This window comes from Neophocaena asiaeorientalis, unplaced genomic scaffold (genome assembly GCF_003031525.2).
Source record: "Neophocaena asiaeorientalis asiaeorientalis breed wild unplaced genomic scaffold, Neophocaena_asiaeorientalis_V1.1 scaffold242, whole genome shotgun sequence".
NCBI lineage: Eukaryota > Metazoa > Chordata > Mammalia > Artiodactyla > Phocoenidae > Neophocaena > Neophocaena asiaeorientalis.
Window position 1 is genome coordinate 227,099 of NW_020172451.1, and position 16,558 is coordinate 243,656.

At 58.7% G+C, this 16,558-nt stretch overlaps 4 protein-coding genes across 6 annotated transcripts in view; 3 read left to right on the forward strand and 1 right to left on the reverse strand.

The window, feature by feature from the left end:
• CIMAP1B (ciliary microtubule associated protein 1B) overlaps positions 1-351 on the forward strand; it is a 1,529-nt gene extending 1,178 nt beyond the window's left edge. Inside the window, 2 exon segments of the mRNA XM_024737550.1 lie at positions 4-128; positions 271-351. Coding sequence (XP_024593318.1) covers positions 4-128; positions 271-351 — 206 coding nt within the window.
• A 3,475-nt stretch (positions 352-3,826) lies between these two features.
• Positions 3,827-5,746, forward strand: SCO2 (synthesis of cytochrome C oxidase 2). Its single transcript, XM_024737607.1, has 2 exons — positions 3,827-4,176; positions 4,907-5,746. The coding sequence occupies exon 2, from the start codon at positions 4,919-4,921 to the stop codon at positions 5,717-5,719; it is 801 nt and encodes a 266-aa protein (XP_024593375.1). The 5' UTR covers positions 3,827-4,176; positions 4,907-4,918; the 3' UTR covers positions 5,720-5,746.
• Positions 5,747-5,891: 145 nt separating this feature from the next.
• On the reverse strand, positions 5,892-16,417 carry NCAPH2 (non-SMC condensin II complex subunit H2). Of its 3 annotated transcripts, none has more exons than XM_024737606.1 (20): positions 16,215-16,417; positions 12,811-12,912; positions 10,400-10,455; positions 10,233-10,317; positions 10,089-10,157; positions 9,910-9,989; positions 9,699-9,766; positions 9,521-9,607; positions 8,929-9,059; positions 8,118-8,189; positions 7,869-7,935; positions 7,619-7,726; positions 7,474-7,527; positions 7,253-7,323; positions 7,079-7,172; positions 6,921-6,992; positions 6,768-6,823; positions 6,588-6,689; positions 6,223-6,372; positions 5,892-6,157 (listed from the first exon to the last, which is right to left on the reverse strand). In XM_024737606.1, the coding sequence occupies exons 1-20, from the start codon at positions 16,320-16,322 to the stop codon at positions 6,017-6,019; spliced, it is 1,773 nt and encodes a 590-aa protein (XP_024593374.1). In that variant the 5' UTR covers positions 16,323-16,417; the 3' UTR covers positions 5,892-6,016. The 3 variants fall into 3 exon arrangements, with proteins under 3 accessions (XP_024593374.1, XP_024593373.1, XP_024593372.1); XM_024737605.1 differs by having other exon boundaries at positions 6,921-6,989; positions 9,699-9,832; XM_024737604.1 differs by having other exon boundaries at positions 9,699-9,832.
• Positions 16,418-16,521: 104 nt separating this feature from the next.
• The window catches only part of LMF2 (lipase maturation factor 2), a 6,456-nt gene continuing 6,419 nt past the window's right edge, over positions 16,522-16,558 (forward strand). Inside the window, exon 1 of the mRNA XM_024737389.1 lies at positions 16,522-16,548. Within this exon, the coding sequence (XP_024593157.1) occupies positions 16,522-16,548 (27 nt within the window). The remainder of the gene's footprint in view (positions 16,549-16,558) is intronic.

Here is a 16,558-nt window from a genome sequence, read left to right on the forward strand (position 1 = left end):
GCACCTACCATGTGGTGAGCCCTGGGATCTACAAGACCCGGGCCCCCCAGTTCTCAATGCTGGCGCGGACTTCGCTCCCCCAAGGCAACAGCCTGAATCCCGGGCCTGCAGCCTACAACGTGGACCAGGTGCTCTGCAGTTCAGGGTCAAGGGTCAGAGGCGGGGTAAAGGGGTCCGGGTCTGGATCGAGGGTCTGAGGTGCGAGGTTGGGACCCGGGAGCCCTGGGCCGGCTGGCAGCGCCAGGCCAGAGACGTCTCCTGGGCCCGCAGCACCGGAAGCCTCGCGGCTGGAGCTTCGGGATCCGGCACTCGGACTACCTGGCCCCGATGGTGATCGACGTGGATGACTGACCAGCCGGGCGGGCGCGGCCCCACGAATGTTTCTTAAAACCTCTGGAGCCAGCAGCCTGTCGGCTTCTCTGTGCTTGCGGCGCGCAGGCGGGCAAAACGGACAGGTGGGCGGGCCCGCGAAGTCCCGGACTTCTCAAGCTCCCGCAGGCCCTCGTGATTGGCCAGGACAGAAGTGAGCCGGGTCGTCCTGCCCCTCCGAGGCGGCGATTGGCCTAAATCCCTGCCTGTCGGGAGGCCCCGCCCCTCCGCGACTCCGGCCAGGCGCGCAGTCCCACTGTTCCCACCCTGTGGCCTCCCGCAAGACGGAACGGAAACCGGCTGGGATCCGAAGAGGACCGGCGAGCGCCTCTGTGCAGGACAGGTACGGCCCCGGATCAAGTTGTGAGACCGAGACGTGAGAGCCAGACACGGAGACATGCACACGGGCGACACAGACACGGGACTGAGGGGCGGACACGGGAGAGAAACGAGAATGGGGTCGGGACAAGGGCACTTGGCCTCAGTGACACGGACACAGGACGGCGACAGGTTCCAGATGTGTGTCGCAGCCCGGAGTGGTGGCGGCCCCATCTACCCCTGTCGCACCTGCTGATCTCTCCCGGGGCGGGAACCAGAGCCCAAGCAGCTGCGGGGGCTGATCAGCCTGAAGCAAGGGTACATCAGAGGCTTCGTGCGCGCCGTGCTGGACCGGACGCGCAGGGCGCACACATCCGTGCGTGGAGACGGCTGGCTGCCCCTGACCCCGACCCAGAGGTCAGGCCCAGAGACTGCCTGCCCCCAGGGACGCCACAGCGCCCCACCACTGTCACTGACACTGAGGATAACCCATTGCTGTGGGAACGCCCCCTTTGTGCTGTCTACACCACCTTACCCATGCCGAGGGGCCATGCTCTTGGCCATCTGGCGAAGCATGAATCTGGAGGAGACCGCGGCCCTGGCCAAGTCTGGGCAGCAGCTGGAGTGGCCGGAAGCCTGGTGCCAATACCTTGGGGACAAACATGCCCTGAGGCAGAGTCCTGGCACCTGCCCTGGCTGCCTGTGGCTGCAAGGTTAGAAGACACCTCCTCTCCAGACCAGAACCTCTGACCTCAAAAAGGCCAGCAGCCACAGGCAGCTCCTAACCGCACGCCTGACCCAGACAGAGCCCCCAAAAGCAGGACCCAGGCTTCTCAGCCCCAGGACAGAACTTGGATCTCCCTTCCCATCAGCCCCCAATAACAGGACCAAATCATCCAGCTGCCCCTTCCCCTTCGGTTCCCAAGGGAAGAGCTGCTCTCCCTCCATCCCCCAGACTTGTACCCCCAGCAATATGTACCAGCCTCATCCCCCCACTGACACCCCCCATCCCAAACGAGGACAATTTATTTTCCGTTCCCTCTCCAGCTGGACACCCACTACACTGCTCAGTAAATACTTAACTCCAGCTGAGTCCTAACCAAGGAAGGTGAGGAAAAATGTGGGGGTGGGGGGGTGACTGTGCAGGTGAAGAGCATCCTTGCCTAGCATGTACCAATAGTCAGCAGACGTGGTCTGGGGCACGCGGGAGGGCACTTTGGGTAAACTGGAGTCTTTTCATGGATTCACTGTCACCCAGAGCCCAGAGCATGTATAGGTGGGCCACTGATTGGTCACTGATCTGGGTTTGGTAGAAACATTGGCCAGAATCTCTGAAGGGTCACTAGGGAGGATACTGATCAGTTATTCATGGGTCGTTGGACTTTGGTCAAGATCATCAACGGAAATTTGATTGGAGTCATTAATAGGGACTTGGTCAAAATAACTGACGGGCCTCTGATCAATCATTAATGGGCCATAGGACATTGACCCATATCTTTGACGGGTCATTAGTGAGGACTTACCACAATTGTTCACGTCACTGGTCATTATTTTGGACATTTGTTAAGGTTGCTGATGAGTCCTTGGTCAGGGTCAGTGATGCGATCACTGATCAGAGGCCACTGAGGGTCACTGGGAGTCCTGATGCAGGGGAGGTTGGCCAGATGCAAGGGCTGCCAGGGCAAGGGGGCCGCTGTATAGTGGGTCAGAGCAGGAAGCTTGTTCCTGCAGACGGAATCCTGCATGAAGCAAGAGATGTGACAGCCACTGTCGACAGCCTGCCACTCATCACGTGTGACCTGACCCCAGATTCCGGGGTCCACCTCCTGCATGTTAAAGACCCCTAACCTATGAACACACACAACCACAGGTGATCTGACCCAAACCCAGGGTCAGTGTCCCACATCACAGGATGCCTGACCACCCACTCAAGAAGGTGACCTGACTGATGCACCTGTCATCCCATCACATAGGGAACTTGACCTTCCATGCTCAGGGTCCCTGACCTCTCATGACTGACCCGAGAGTCAGCATCCCCCGCATCTCACAGGAAGCTGCAGGATCTCCATCACCTTAGCCTCCCCCACACAGCCTTCATCCTCAGTAAGAAGGCAGAGGACAGCCTGTCTGCTCTGATGGTAGGCAGGAAGTTCAGAGCGGCCGCAGTCCTCCCCAGCCAGGACAGGCCCCGGAGCGCCTGGAGCCTGTGTGGCCTCTCCATAGGGGTCCCCATGTGGCTGTGGCATGTCTGTTGGCATGGATCTCCTTATGTGGCCCCAACCTCCCGTTCATAACTCCCGCAGCCTTGGTCCTCAAGTACCTCAGCAGCCCTGTCTCACCCTGCCTCTGCCGGGACCGGCCTCACCGCTGGCAGTCCCCCCCCCCCCACTTCTTCAACTCCCACCCAGTGACCTTATCCAAGCAAGGCTGACCTCGGGTCTGGGGAAACCCTCACGGCCCTCCCGCCCAGGCCGAATACAAGGACTTCCTGACCCCCACCGCTGAAGTCAGGCACACTGCCGCTTCACGTGTCCCCCGCCCCCTCACTCCAGGGGAACTGGCAACCAAGGGTGCATCAGGGGCTGGAGTTTGACTGCACGCGAGACGCGGGGTGGGTCCACGCTGAACCGTGTCTCCGCAGGTTGGCATGGGGCAGCCGCTCTGACCGCCAGGAACAACCCCGCCGTAGGCCACGCTTTGGAGTGGAGGAAGCGCTGCTGTGCTTGGACGGCCTGGGGCCACCGGGCCGGCGGACCCGGTCACCCATCACCAGGCTCGGTGAGGGGACAGGAAAAGGGGCACCCGCTGTGGCTCAGCCCTACGCCCAGAGACGTCCTCCCCTCCTGAGCCCGGCTCCTCACTCCCCGCCCCACCGCGCGCGCAGGCCGACACGCAGCAACGAAGCCCGAGAGGCGCGCAGCCGTGCAGATGCCTGGTGCGCCGGGGCCGTAAGCGAGAGGGCGAGTAGAGCCAGCGACTAGCTACAGCGCCGAACAAGGAGCCGCCGCGTGGGGGGCGGGGCGCAGGGAAGCCCCGCCTCCAACACGTGACCTCTGGCTGAACCGCCACCTTCGGCGCACGCGCACGGCCCAGCGCCCGCCAGCTCCAAGTCAGTGTGCGCGAGCGCAGCGCCGTTGACGCATGCGCGCTGGCGTGGCGCGAGGCGGGAGGTCTCCGCAGCTTGCCAGGTCGCGTCCCCAGACTCCTGGCACCGACCCCGGCGCGCCGGGGTCCTGGGAAAGCGGCCGGCGAGGCGCGTTCCGAGAGGGCGCCCTGAACGGGGCTCCTGGAGGAAAAGGGCCTCCCGGAGAGGGTCCCTGGAAACGTTCGCAGGCTGCCTCCGTTTGCAGGTCCATCTTGTGCACCAATTAGAACACATTTTGTAAAGGAGGAAGCTGATGTCAACAGGCTGAGGGGCGTATCCAAGGTCTTCTAGCCCAGGAATCGTCGGACGGGGCGGAGGCCGGACGTTTAGGAGTCTTCCAGAGGGTCCTCCCAAAAAGGAGGCAACAGCAGGGTGTGGGCCACGAGCTCAGAGCTGCTGTCGGGTACCCGGCTGTGAAGAGAGTGGGCTCGAGGCAAGTGGAAACCTTGTTTCTCTTACAGGGTGACTGCCGGCCGGAAGGTTCTACGTGCGAGGGGCTCGTGGGGGGGCGGGGGAAGGCGCTGCAGGCTGTGGTGCGGCTGGCACAGGATTTCCGCGGGGCTGGAGGCCAAAGCACCACGGTTGAAGCGGCCTCAGAGGGGAGAGGCTGCAAAAGGGCCGGAGGAGTCAGTCTTGGGGGACGGGGGTTGAAGCCAGAGACTCACCTACCTCCTTTCAAGAAATGGGAGTTTATTGCAAACAGATAAATATGCTCAGGAATCCGGGCGAGGCATGCGCTTGGAATGCTCTCGGTCAGCTCAGACGCTCAGGTGCAGGCGAGGGCTGGGCTGGTTAGAGCTGCAGGCACAGGACCGGGGGCGGGGTCCGGGTGGGATGCGATAGACTGAGGCTCTCAGGCTGAAGGACAGGAGGGACAGGGATGGACGCTTGATGACACCTAAGCTGGAGTTTGAGGTTTCAGAGGTGAAGCAGTTCTGATGCCAGGTGAGCAGCTGCTGCTAGCAGAGCCTGGGTAGGGCTGGTCCTTCAGATGGCAGCAAGCATCTCCAGGATGGGGTATGACCCGGGAGGCCGAGGCACCTTCTGGCTCCTGACACCCTTGCTCTTTTCCAGGAGCGTCAGGCCATGCTGTTGCTGGCTCAGGCACCCAAGGCTTGGCACAGGCTCTTTCAGCTCAAGCCTCCAGCCCTCCCTAGGACCCCAGGAGGAGAGGCCCAGCATGTGAGGTACCGGCTCCTATCAAGGCAGGGCCCTGCAGAGATGGGAAGGCAGGACCAGCCTCAGGGCCCTGGGCTACGAACTAGGTTGCTGATCACAGCCTTGATTGGGGCTGGGCTGGGTGGGGTCTGGCTGGCCATGAGAGCCGAGAAGGAGCGGTGGCAGCAGCGACAAAGGACAGAGGCCCTGCGCCAAGCTGCCGTGGGCCAGGGTGACTTCAGCCTGCTGGATCACCGGGGCCAGGCTCGCTGCAAAGCTGACTTCCGGGGCCAGTGGGTGCTGATGTACTTCGGCTTCACTCACTGCCCTGACATCTGCCCCGAGGAACTGGAGAAGCTGGTGCAGGTGGTGCGGCAGCTGGAGGCGGAGCCTGGCCTGCCCCCCGTGCAGCCCATCTTCATTACCGTGGACCCCGAGCGGGATGATGTGGCGGCCATGGCCCACTATGTGCAGGACTTCCACCCCAGGCTGCTGGGCCTGACCGGCTCTGCTGAGCAGGTTGCCCAGGTGAGCCGCAGCTACCGCGTGTACTACAGCGCCGGCCCCAAGGACGAGGACCAGGATTACATCGTGGACCATTCCATCGCCATCTACCTGCTCAGCCCTGACGGCCTCTTCACAGACTACTACGGCAGGGCCAGGTCGGCCGAGCAGGTCGCAGACAGTGTGCGGCGCCACATGGCTGCCTTCCGCAGCGTCCTGCACTGAGCTGGGTCATTAAAAGGATGTGGTGGAGCTGTGTGTGCCTGAGATCTATACCAGCAGCCCCTGGAGGCCACGGCAGGAAAGGGGCTGGAGACGTGGTAGCTTCCTGAGGTGCGGAGGGTGGACAGCCCTTTCCTCCACACGGAACAGTTTTGTAAAGGTTTTTTAAAGGGACTGGCGGGGTGGCAACACTTTATTGGGCTGGGCGAGCCAGGAAGCAAAGTGGAGTGAGCAGATGCATGCCCAGCACCTGCTGGGGACAGGGCTCCAGGGCCCAACCCCGGTCTCAGTGCTCCCCACTCAGGGCTGGACCATGGAGGGGGCAGCGTAGGTCTGGAAGCGCTTGTGGGCCCGCTGGTACGTGAGCAGTCTCAGGGACATGGTATCCACCGCCGCCTCCAGCCCCGGCTGCTGGGTGATCTCCACTGTGTAGTCATTAGCCTGTAGAGACAGATCATCAGCAGAGACCAGGGACCGCTTCCCTCCCAGGCTCCCAGGCCACTCACCAGCTGCAGGGAGGCCAGCATGGAACGACACACCTCAAAGGCAGGCTGGCCAGCCACCAACTCCGCAAAGGGACACCACTGGTTGAGCTGGCTGAACCTTGAGACTACCTGGTCCCCGTAAGTGTGGATGTCAAAGGGCACATGCTGCTCCTGCAAAGGGGAGGGGCAGGTGCTCGGGCTGGCCCAAGGCAGGCAGCAGGACGCTCCAGCTCTCCACCAGAGGCCCTGGCCCAGCCCACCTCACCTGCTCCTGGAGCAGGGGCTGGAGCTCCTGCAAAGGGGAGGGGCAGGTGCTCGGGCTGGCCCCAGGCAGGCAGCAGGACGCTCCAGCTCTCCACCAGAGGCCCTGACCCAGCCCACCTCACCTGCTCCTGGAGCAGGGGCTGGATGACGTCCTCCCAGTCCCTGATGCGCTGGCTCAGCTCTGTCTCCTGGACGAACTTCTGCGAGGTGGCGATGAAGAGCTCCTGGGGAAGGAGCAGGGGCTATCACCTCTGTGCAGGGCCCACCGCCCGGCTCCCCCACCCACTCTGACCTGGCCCTACCACGTTCCTTCGGACCAGCTCCTCGTAGCTTAGGGAGGCCGGCATGGCTTCTGCTTCTGGAAAAGGGCAGCCATGAGGTGCTGCAGCCGTGAGCCTCACCTTCTCCTTCCTCCCCTCAGGGTCCCCTGGCCAGCAGCCCACTCCCAGACCTACCCAGGTCTGCGTCTTCCCCAGGCTCGGCCCCCTCAGGCTCTGCGTACTCCTCGGGCTCTAGAAAGTCACCTGCTGGGAGGGGAGGACCCGAACAGAAGGCAGGTTAGCCCACAGCCGGCGCTGAGCCCCGACCCAGCTTGCCCCCCGTAGGCACCCACCTGCCGCTCCCAGGTCCTCCAGGGAATCCTCCAGCCGGTCCTCCTCCGCGGGCCACGGTTCCTCCTGAGCCCTCGGCAGCCACCGCTCAGCCGCCTGTGCAAAGAGAGCATCTGAGGGGCACTGCCGTCTCCCACCAAGGGCCAAGCGGGGTCCAGGCGGTGGCCGGTACTTGCCTCCCTCCTCTGCAGCTTCCGGAGGGTCTCCAGCTGCTCCCTCACGTGTCTCCAGTACAGGACCTCCATGTCTGCACACGAAAGCCTTGTGAGAAGGGCTCCCTCATCCTGCCCAGGTCCACCCGAATCCACCCCGGGCCCTAGGTGTCCCCAGGCTGAGGGGAGGTGGCAGAGCGTGGTGCCATCATCCCTCAGAAGAGCCCACAAGGCCCCGGCCGCACCTGCAAAGGAAGGGCCCTTTCGCCGGGGCCTCCTGCTGTCAGCGTGGTCAGCATCTGCAAGAGGACTGGGTCAGCAGGCGCCAAGCCCAGTCCCACAGCCACACCCGGGCCCTCTGGCCCTGGCCCAGCCCCCAGGCCCACGCACAGGCAGCCAGGTACCACTGGTGGAAGTCCTGCAGCTTAACGGCACCCTTCCTCTTACGCTTCTGTCCTGGAGCCTCCTCCACACTGGGGGGCACAGAGTAGGGCCTACCTGGGGGCAAACAGACGGTCTCGGAGCACAACCGTGGCCCAGGGCAGATCACCGTGCCCACGGGCCCTGGAGCCCCAGCCTCCACTCAAGGCAGGTGAGCCCAGCCCCGGATGCCCAGGGGCAGGGCCCCTCCCCCAGTTACCTTTCCTGAAGGGCTTAGAGTCCAGGGAGTCGAAGGGGTCCAGGCCCTGCCAGGGGTCTGGGGTCTCCTGAGCACAGAGCACAAGCAGACACAGGGGAGTGGAGGACGTGCACCCTCCCCCAAGTCGAGAGACATAGGGAGGGAGGTGCCCTGGGGCTGCAGGGAAGAAGATTGCTCGAAAGACAGCCACTGCAGAGGGGCCTCAAGCATACCCTCCCTGCCGGGGGTCCAGGCCCCACCAGCCCTCACCTTCAGCCGGGACGCAGGCTCCAGGGCCTCCCTTCGCTCCCGTAGTGCACACCTCCTGGGCTGGGCCGCACTCTGCAAAAATACGTTGAGGGTTCCCCTCTCCTCCTCCACCCAAGGCTCCAGGCACCCCAGCAGCCCTGCTCCGGGGCTAGACACCAAGAACCCTGCAGGGACCTTCTCTGGGGGCAGGAAGTTCAAATAGTTTTAATGACTAAAAAGTAAAACAAAAGTTCTAGGAAAAACTTTAGGAGAACATACAAATCAGTAAACTAGTGGTCACGGGGTACTTTTTCTTCTTTAAAAAACAGAAAAAAGAATAGAACGATACAATATCCAAGTATCTACCAGCTAAAATTGACAAATGTTAGTATTTTTTCCTATATGTCAGGATTTTTTCTTACAAAAAAAGATTTCTTAGCTCTAGGCTGGAGCACAGAGCTGACCCTCGGGGGTGAGGGAGGCCGGCCTGTCCACTCCTGCCAGCCTGGCCTTGGGAGAGTCAGCTCTGGAGACCAGCTGCCATTCTGGGTAGTAACCCTGAGCACCGTGGGCCTTGGACTCTTGGACACCAGCCGCCCCGCCCTGAGAGCAGCAGCTGCTTTGCTCGGAGAGGGGAGAGACATGAAAGCTGCTGCCCAAACGGGCAGGGTGCAGGGCCAGGTCTAGGGCTGGCTGGGGGACGCACCCACTGCCCTGGTGTGCAAGGACCAGAGAGGGAGCAAAGACCAGGGGACTGCCTTCCCTGTGTAAGCGAGACTGTCCCCGCCAGGGCTGAGGGCTAGAGCTTTGCAGGCTGGACTGTGGGTCCCACCTGCTCTGGGCTCCTGGGCTCCTGCAGCTCCATCGGGACCTCAGGGGCTGAGGCCTCGGGGGGCTCTGCTGCCCACTCTGTATCCTCTTCTTCACCCCTACCTCCGGGCACTGGGCCTTCTGGAGTGGTGCCTGGGCAGGGAAGGAAGACACCAGTCAGCCCCAAGGAGCCTGAAGACCAGACAGCAGAGGGGGGGCTGCCCCTCCGGGATGAGGGGCCGACCCCAAGGAGAACCTGAGAGGCCACTCCTCTCTCAGCTTCATTTGTTAGAACCAGAGAATGCAGCAGGGCGTTTTACACTCTCATCGTACTGCTGCTTTGGTTGGTTCATTTTATTTCTTAGTAATTTTTCTCTTTAAATGCTGCCACCTCTGTCTGCCCACAGAGGAGGGGGTGGGCCCAAACCTCAGAGCCCCAGAATGGTCAGGGGGTGGTCACTGGACCAAGACAGCACGGCTGGCCAAGGTGGGCCCTGAGCACAGGGGCCTGCTCCCCATGCCTCACCCCTCCACAGGCTGCACAGCGGCGGAGGAGTGCAGGGTCCCGTCCCCCCACCCCACCCTGCAGCTCCACGCGGCAGCTCTCTCCTCACCTGGCTCCTGGGAGGCGCTGAGCAGCGGGACTGGACTCCTGCGCACAGAGACTTCCACTGGCTGCTCCTCAGCCCTCCCAGAGGCCTCTGGGAGAGATGGGGGATTGAACGGGGTCAGCCCCGCTTCCCCCGCAAAAGGCCCCTTCCTTCCCACCCACATCCGAGCCCGAGCCCTCACCCTTCTGGTTCCTCGGCAGCAGTGCCCCCGTGGGGGACATGCCCACCGGCTCCAACATGAAGGCTCCTCTGGGGTGGGGGGTGCACGTATTCATCCTAAAATCCTTCCGGCTGGCCAGGACCTCCCCCCGACAGCTGTGCTGGCACAAACGCAGGTGCTACAGTGGCCCTTCCCCAGCACCACCCTCCACCCACCAGGCTAAGGCCCGCACCTGTACAGGGGGTTATTATGCTTCTCCATCTCATCAGGGGCTACCAGGGCCGTGGGCAGGAGGGGGACGATGAGGGTCTCCTGAACACAGGCCAAGAGTGGGTGAGCCGTGAGAACCCACATGGCGTGACACCGCCTTCCAACACCCCCATCAGCTAAACGCAGGAGAGGGGCACTCACACTAGGGGCCTGGTCACTCCTCAGATCCACGTTAGCACGGGAATCAGAGAGGTCATCCAACGACAGGAACTGCGGGGGAGTGGAGAGCTCAGGAGGGTGCCTGGCGAGCACAGGGGGCAATGCCAGGCACCCAGGAAACCTCACCTCATACTCCACTTCCTGGGGCGCCCTGGAGCCGGCATCCCCAACGGGCCCGTCTTCCCGCTCACAGGAGAGCTGCTTGGCCCGCCTGAGAGAGAATCAGTGCAAGGAGGTCACAGGAGGCCACGGGGCCTCCCGAGCCGCATGCAGGCCCCACCTCCAGTACTCACTTCTTGCCAGAGATGAAATCAAGAGCCTGGTAGACCAGCGAGTAGAGATATTCCACCTGGCAACCAGAAGCGGGCAGTGAGGATGCAGAAAGGAGGGGGCCCTCCCCAGAGCCTTTCCAACTAGTCGTCCAAGTACACAGAGAAGCCCAGATGTCCTGTCCAAAACCCCCAGCACAATTCCTGCCAATGTGGCTGCCAGAAATACTTGTCCAATCAAACTAGTATGTTTCCCCAGAATTACCTAACAGCCGCAGCTCCCACCCCGCTCTGCGTCCTCACACCACACCGCGGCAGCTGTGGCCACCTCCGCACTGTGGCACCCCAGCCTGTGCCCCACGCAGCCCTGTCTGCCTTCACTGCTGGCACACCAACCAGCCTGCCTGCAGCCCACATCCCTGCTGCTCCAATCAGTGCCCAACCTGCAGGAGCACCTGGGGGTCTCTGCCGGCCCGTCACAGCTCCAGCCACAACCTGTGGGGCCCCACTGTTAGGGTGAGGGTTGGGATCTTCCAGATACCGCAAAGCACCCACCAGGAGGGTACATACACGCGCTGCCCCTGGGCCATTTCCTCTGGGGTGACAGCACCCGATAGAAGACAGTGGTGAGCAAAACAGGTGGTGGCCCCTGATCGCATGGATTCCACTCACCAGGAACAATAAACATTAACTTTCTTAAGTGTTTGGCACACACACAGGACTGTGCTTCATGCTTCATCTCATCCACTCTGTCTGGATTAGGTGCCATCACTATTCTCACTGCATACGAGATAAACTGAGACTCAGAGAATCAAAGTAACCTCAGTCAGCGGCGGGTCCAGGACTTGCGCCAGGGACGTAGAAATCCAGTGCGGCGCCGTCTAACACGGCAGCCGTGAGCCGCAGCTGGTGCAATCAATTTAAATGTAAGTAAGAGTTAATACAGCGCAAGATGCCTCAGTCACGCCTGCCACATTCAAGGGCTCAGGAGCCGCACGTCTCGGACAGCACGGATCATAGAACGTTCCCATCACCTCGGAAGGTCCGGCTGGATGGCGCTGACTACAGCCAACGCTCCCCTCACAGCTTCCAGACTTCATGCTAACATTCTGCTACGCCTGCTTTATCACATGTCTACCCATCCCCGTATTTGTGTATCGGTTCACCTTAGGCTTTGTGCTTTCAAAGTCAGTTGCAGATACTCCTTCTTAGGACAAATGCGGGACAAAAGAATCCAATTTAATTGGATCATCTAGGACAAAAACCAATGAAATCTCAGACCATCTTAATAACTTACAGTGCCCGGAGGCAGGTCCACTGTGCCCTGCGCCCGTTAACCTGCAGGTAGGTTACTCCCCCTCCTCTGTCTGGCTGGGACCGCATTACTGAGCTCCTCAACACACTTCTTCTGAATTCTTACCTCCTGTGCACTTTTTATTTTCCCCCCTCCCACTAAACCAACAATTTGGGATCAGTGCTGTGGTCCACTTTTCCACGCTCCTCCACTAGGGGACAGCTATTACTGCTGGAGAAGACTTTCCAGCATTTAATCTTCGTTAGACTACCAATGCTTTCAATTAATCTTTCATTTTGCATTCCCCTCAGCAAATATTTTGAACTTTCGCCAAACCTCACTCCAAATTTCCAGTCCAGTAGCTGATTCTCAGTAGCTGACTTACATGCTCCATTGTGAAAATTGGGGCCTTAGGTGTGACCTCTGCAAACCGTTGGGCCCACCTTCTCTGCATCAGCGTTTCTCCCTGCAGTCTCCTGAGATGAGCTGTCTTTTCTTTTTTTCAAGGCAAGCCCGTCAGCCCATGTTTCTGACCCATTCCTTACCTATTTTTTCTGGTTCTGTTTCATCCATTTTCCTCCCCCAGCTCCCCTTTCCCCTCCCCCCACCCCGGCTGGCCACCCCAGCTCCGTGGTTTTCAATTCTGGTTGTCAGAGGGTAGTTCAGGAAATCCTGTGACCTGCCTGCCCCTCCACCCCACCACCTGGGGATCCTGATTTAATCAGTCTGGGTTAGGCCGAGGCACTGGTGATTAATTGGAGCGTAGCCTGGGTTGAGAGCCACCGATTTGGTATTTGACCAATCTCTTTCCTTCTCTTCACAATAAAATGTTTTTCTTTCTTTTTCTTCTTCTTCTTTTATTTTTTTTGGCCACATTGCACAGCATGTGGGATCTTAGTTCCCCAACCAGGAATCAAACCCATGCCCCCTGGAAGCGCGGAGTCCTAACCACAGGACAGCCAGGGAAGTCCCAACCCTACAATGATTAAATCCAAGTTTGTTCTTCGGTGTTAAAAGGTGGCGAGGAATTGGCAGAGGAGGTGGGAGGCGCTGGTGAGCCTGCCACCTGCCCCGGCAGGACAGCAGACCTCGGTCTCACGAGACACTACAACTCCAAGACCAGTAGTCAGGAGGGGCCCACCTTCTTACTGTAGACACAAGCGGAGCCCTGGATCAGCAGTGCTGCCTCAGTGAAGTTCATTGTGGTTTTGCCTTCGTCAAAAGAAATGCAGATCTGGTCCAGCTGCAAGACACAACGCAGGGCAGTGGGAAGTCTATGCACCCTTCTCGCCGGCAGCCCACCCGCCACCCCACCTTCTCCCAGTGCCACTGGCCCAAAGTACCCATCACCACAAGCAGCCCCTCGGAATGACAGCTCTGACTCTGCTTAGGGCTCACCGGTTGTGCATTTTTTTAGAGGCAAAAGACAGGTCTTTGTGATTTTCCCTACTTCCTGTATACCTCTGAGACCTAGTGTTTTGGAAGAGGGAGGCCCCTAGAGTGTATCATCCACGAACGGCCAGAGCTACACACCACCTCCTCTCCGCAGGTGCTCACACCTCACCCATCCTAGTCGGGGCCAACTCAGCCAGACTCCAGCAGGAAGACGCCCACCCCGAGAGAAGGACTGAGGACCCTCAGGGGTGGGGGAGACAGAGACAAAATGCTGGGGTCTCAATCCTTTGAGCAGGAAAGTCAGGAAACACTTCCAAGTACATCCTCCTTCCTCTGCAACCACCAACCCCACAGCCCCTCGTGAGCCCCAATTCCCACCACCCCTTAAATCTGTGTCCACCAACCGTAGGCCAACAGTCCCCAAACCCATCTAGACCAGCTCTCTCCCCTAAGCTGCAGAACTGCGTTTATAGCTGCCCACCAGGCATGTCCACCAAGACACCCAAAGTCCCCAAACTCCATCTCCATGCTTAACTCAGGATCTTCCCCACAACCCGGCGCCTCCCCTGCTCCTCTCAGGGAGCGGTACTCTGAAGCCTCCACATGGTTTTCAAGCTCCTTGCCTTCGCTTTCCATCTGCCTGGAACGTCCAGCCCCAACGCGCTCAGACTGGCCTCTGCAGCAGTCTCCCTAGGACGTGCCTTGGGCCTCACCACCGCTAGGGTGGTCTTGTCACACCAAGGCTCTCCTCCCCCAGTAGACTGTGATCAACATCAGGGGGATTCCAGCCGTCAGCTCAGTGCCCGACACCGGTGCTCAGCAAATGCGTGATGAGCAAGCTGGCGACAAGGAGGCTACGCGCGAAGACAGATCGATGCTCCCAGACAGAGGAAGGGAACGGCATTTTAGGAAAGCACAGGCACCCACACCGAGGCAGCTAGCGGACACGGCTTTCAAGGGCTCAGGGAGATGAGTACCGCGCAAACATGTCCAAAGCAGAGGGTGTGCTGGGGAATAAGGCAAGATATTAGGTACTGCGGTGGCACAACAAAGGGGGAGAGTCTGAGAGGGGCCACGATGGCACCACTTCTGCTAATTCCTGAAAAGACAGAGGAAGTTTGTGAAGAGGACAGCAACATAAAACGTGTTTAAAAAAAAGAAAGAAAGAAAGAATGTTCTGGTAGCTATGTGGAAACGAAAGGAGAAAGACAAAACTAGAGGCAGAGAAATCAGAACTTCAGGGGGCAGAGAAGGTTTGGAAAAGCAGACACATGGAGCAGGAGGGGAGCTGACCGAGCAAGTAGGTTTCCCAGGCATCCACAAGCACCCTGCTCAGTGTGGAAGCCTGAATCCACAGCAGCCCCACCTAGCATAGTTCTCTGCATGTTCTCAGGAGACTCTATGTCCAAGCAGAGTCAATTGTCAGATCAAGTGTCCATTTCACAAACATTTATTCTGCACCTACTATGTGTCGGGCATTGTATTAAGCAAAGGGGAGAGAGCATGAACATAGTTCCTGCCCTCACAGAACTTACATTCTGGGGTGCAAACAGACCATAAACAAGTTAGAGAATAGCTTACAATGAACATTCTAAAATACAGAAGGTACTATGACAGAGAACTGTTTTAGACCTGGTGATCAGCTGATATTTCAACTGAGAGATACAGGATGAGAAAGGATTAGTCATAAAAAGAACTAGGCAAAGAATTTTTGCCATTGAGTGCAGAAAATATAAACTGTCAGTGAAGAATGAATGTGGGTGTTGTCGACTGACAGGTTCAAAAGAACAGGTGGACCCAAAAGAAAAAAAAAAAAGAACAGGTGGAGAGCCTGCCACAGGCTAAGACAGTGGGCAGGACCCGGTTCAGAGAAGGAAATGTGGATTTTCTTCTGGGAGCAAGGGAAAGCCACTGAGGGGTTTCAGGCAGGGCAGTGCTGCAGCCTGATTTTAAGCATCACACTTGCTGCTGGGTGGAGCATGAATTGGATGGGGCCAAAAACAACAGTAGGGAGGCCAGGAAGGAAGGTTTTAGCATGAATGGGAGCCAGATTGTGGCCTGGATCAGAGAAAATGGAAAACAGATGAATTGAAGTGAAATTCTGGTGGCATGATAGAATCCACGGGTGAACTGGTGTGGACTGTGGGGTTTCACTAGCTCTTAGCTTTCACCTTGGTTGAACAGTAGTGCCATATGCCAAGATCAGGAAGGCTGGGATTCGAGCAGGAAAACAAGGAGCTCCCCTTTATAATATATTAAGCCTGAGCTGCTTGTGTGAAATCTAAGTGGGATGTCAAGATGAGCAGCTGGATACACAAAACTGATTGAGAAAAAAGACCCGGAACGGAAATATAAATCGAGGGAGGGGGGAATAAATAAATAAACCTAGGGGTTGTTCTCATACAAGTGATACTTAAAATCATGGAAATAAATGAAATGGTTTAGGGGAAATGTGTAAAAAGATGGCTCAGGCCACACCCTGCGGAGCTCAACACTGAGACTGCATAGGAGACAAAGTAGGTAACGAAATCGGAAGAAAATCAGAACACCAAAACCTGTTTCAAAAAAGAGGATGTGCTCAACCCACCAAATGCTACTGAGTTGAATAAGATGACACTTCTGGTGACCCTTGGATTTGGTAAGAGGGATATCATTATTGATCAAGACAAGAGCAGTCCAAGCGGGCTGAGGAGTGAAAGTGAAGTGCAGAAATGGAGGGGACAGCTCCTTAAAGACGTCTAGACACAGCTGTCAAACACTGAAAAAAGGTTAAATGCTGACGAGATGGAACATGGCAGTCACTTGAAACTGGTTTGAAAATCTAACATAAGATATCCCTCTTACATCGTGATCCAGACCTCTCACACACCCACACATGCACACAAATCGTATTCTACTCTATCAGAGAAAAATGCTGGTCGCCACTCACTAAGTCGATTTCAAGGCTCACTAACGGGTAGTTTACAGGAGCTGTAAGGACAGCTCCAGGCTAATCTAATAAAGGATGATTTCGAGGGGCAGAGACGGGGCTGGGAAAAAAGAAACGAGCCTGAGGATGAGTGCGATCAGAGCGCCAGATGGATACACACCAGGAGGCGGCCGGCCCCCGGCAGCCCCCGCCCCGCGCCACTCCCCGGGGGCCGCCCTCACCTCCTCAAGATATTCGCCCAGCTGGGCCGCCACATCCACCTCCCAGTTCTTGGTGAGGTCGCGGATGGGCTGCAGGAGGTGAGCGAAGCGCGCCTCCACGTCCTCCATGTCCGGGAGGGGCCGGGTCGGCCCGGGAACCGCAGGGCCAGCTTCGAATGACCCAGTGTGCTCAGCCCGCCACTGGTTCTGGCGCCATTTTACTGTTCCCGCCCAGGAAAATACGTAGCGCGCAGCGACGCGCGCACATCTCTGACGTGAGGCTGCCGAATCGCGCCGGAAGGGTCTCAGGACGCCCCGGAGGCGGGGCATGCGTGGGGACGGGGCCTGCGTCTGCGTGGGGCGGG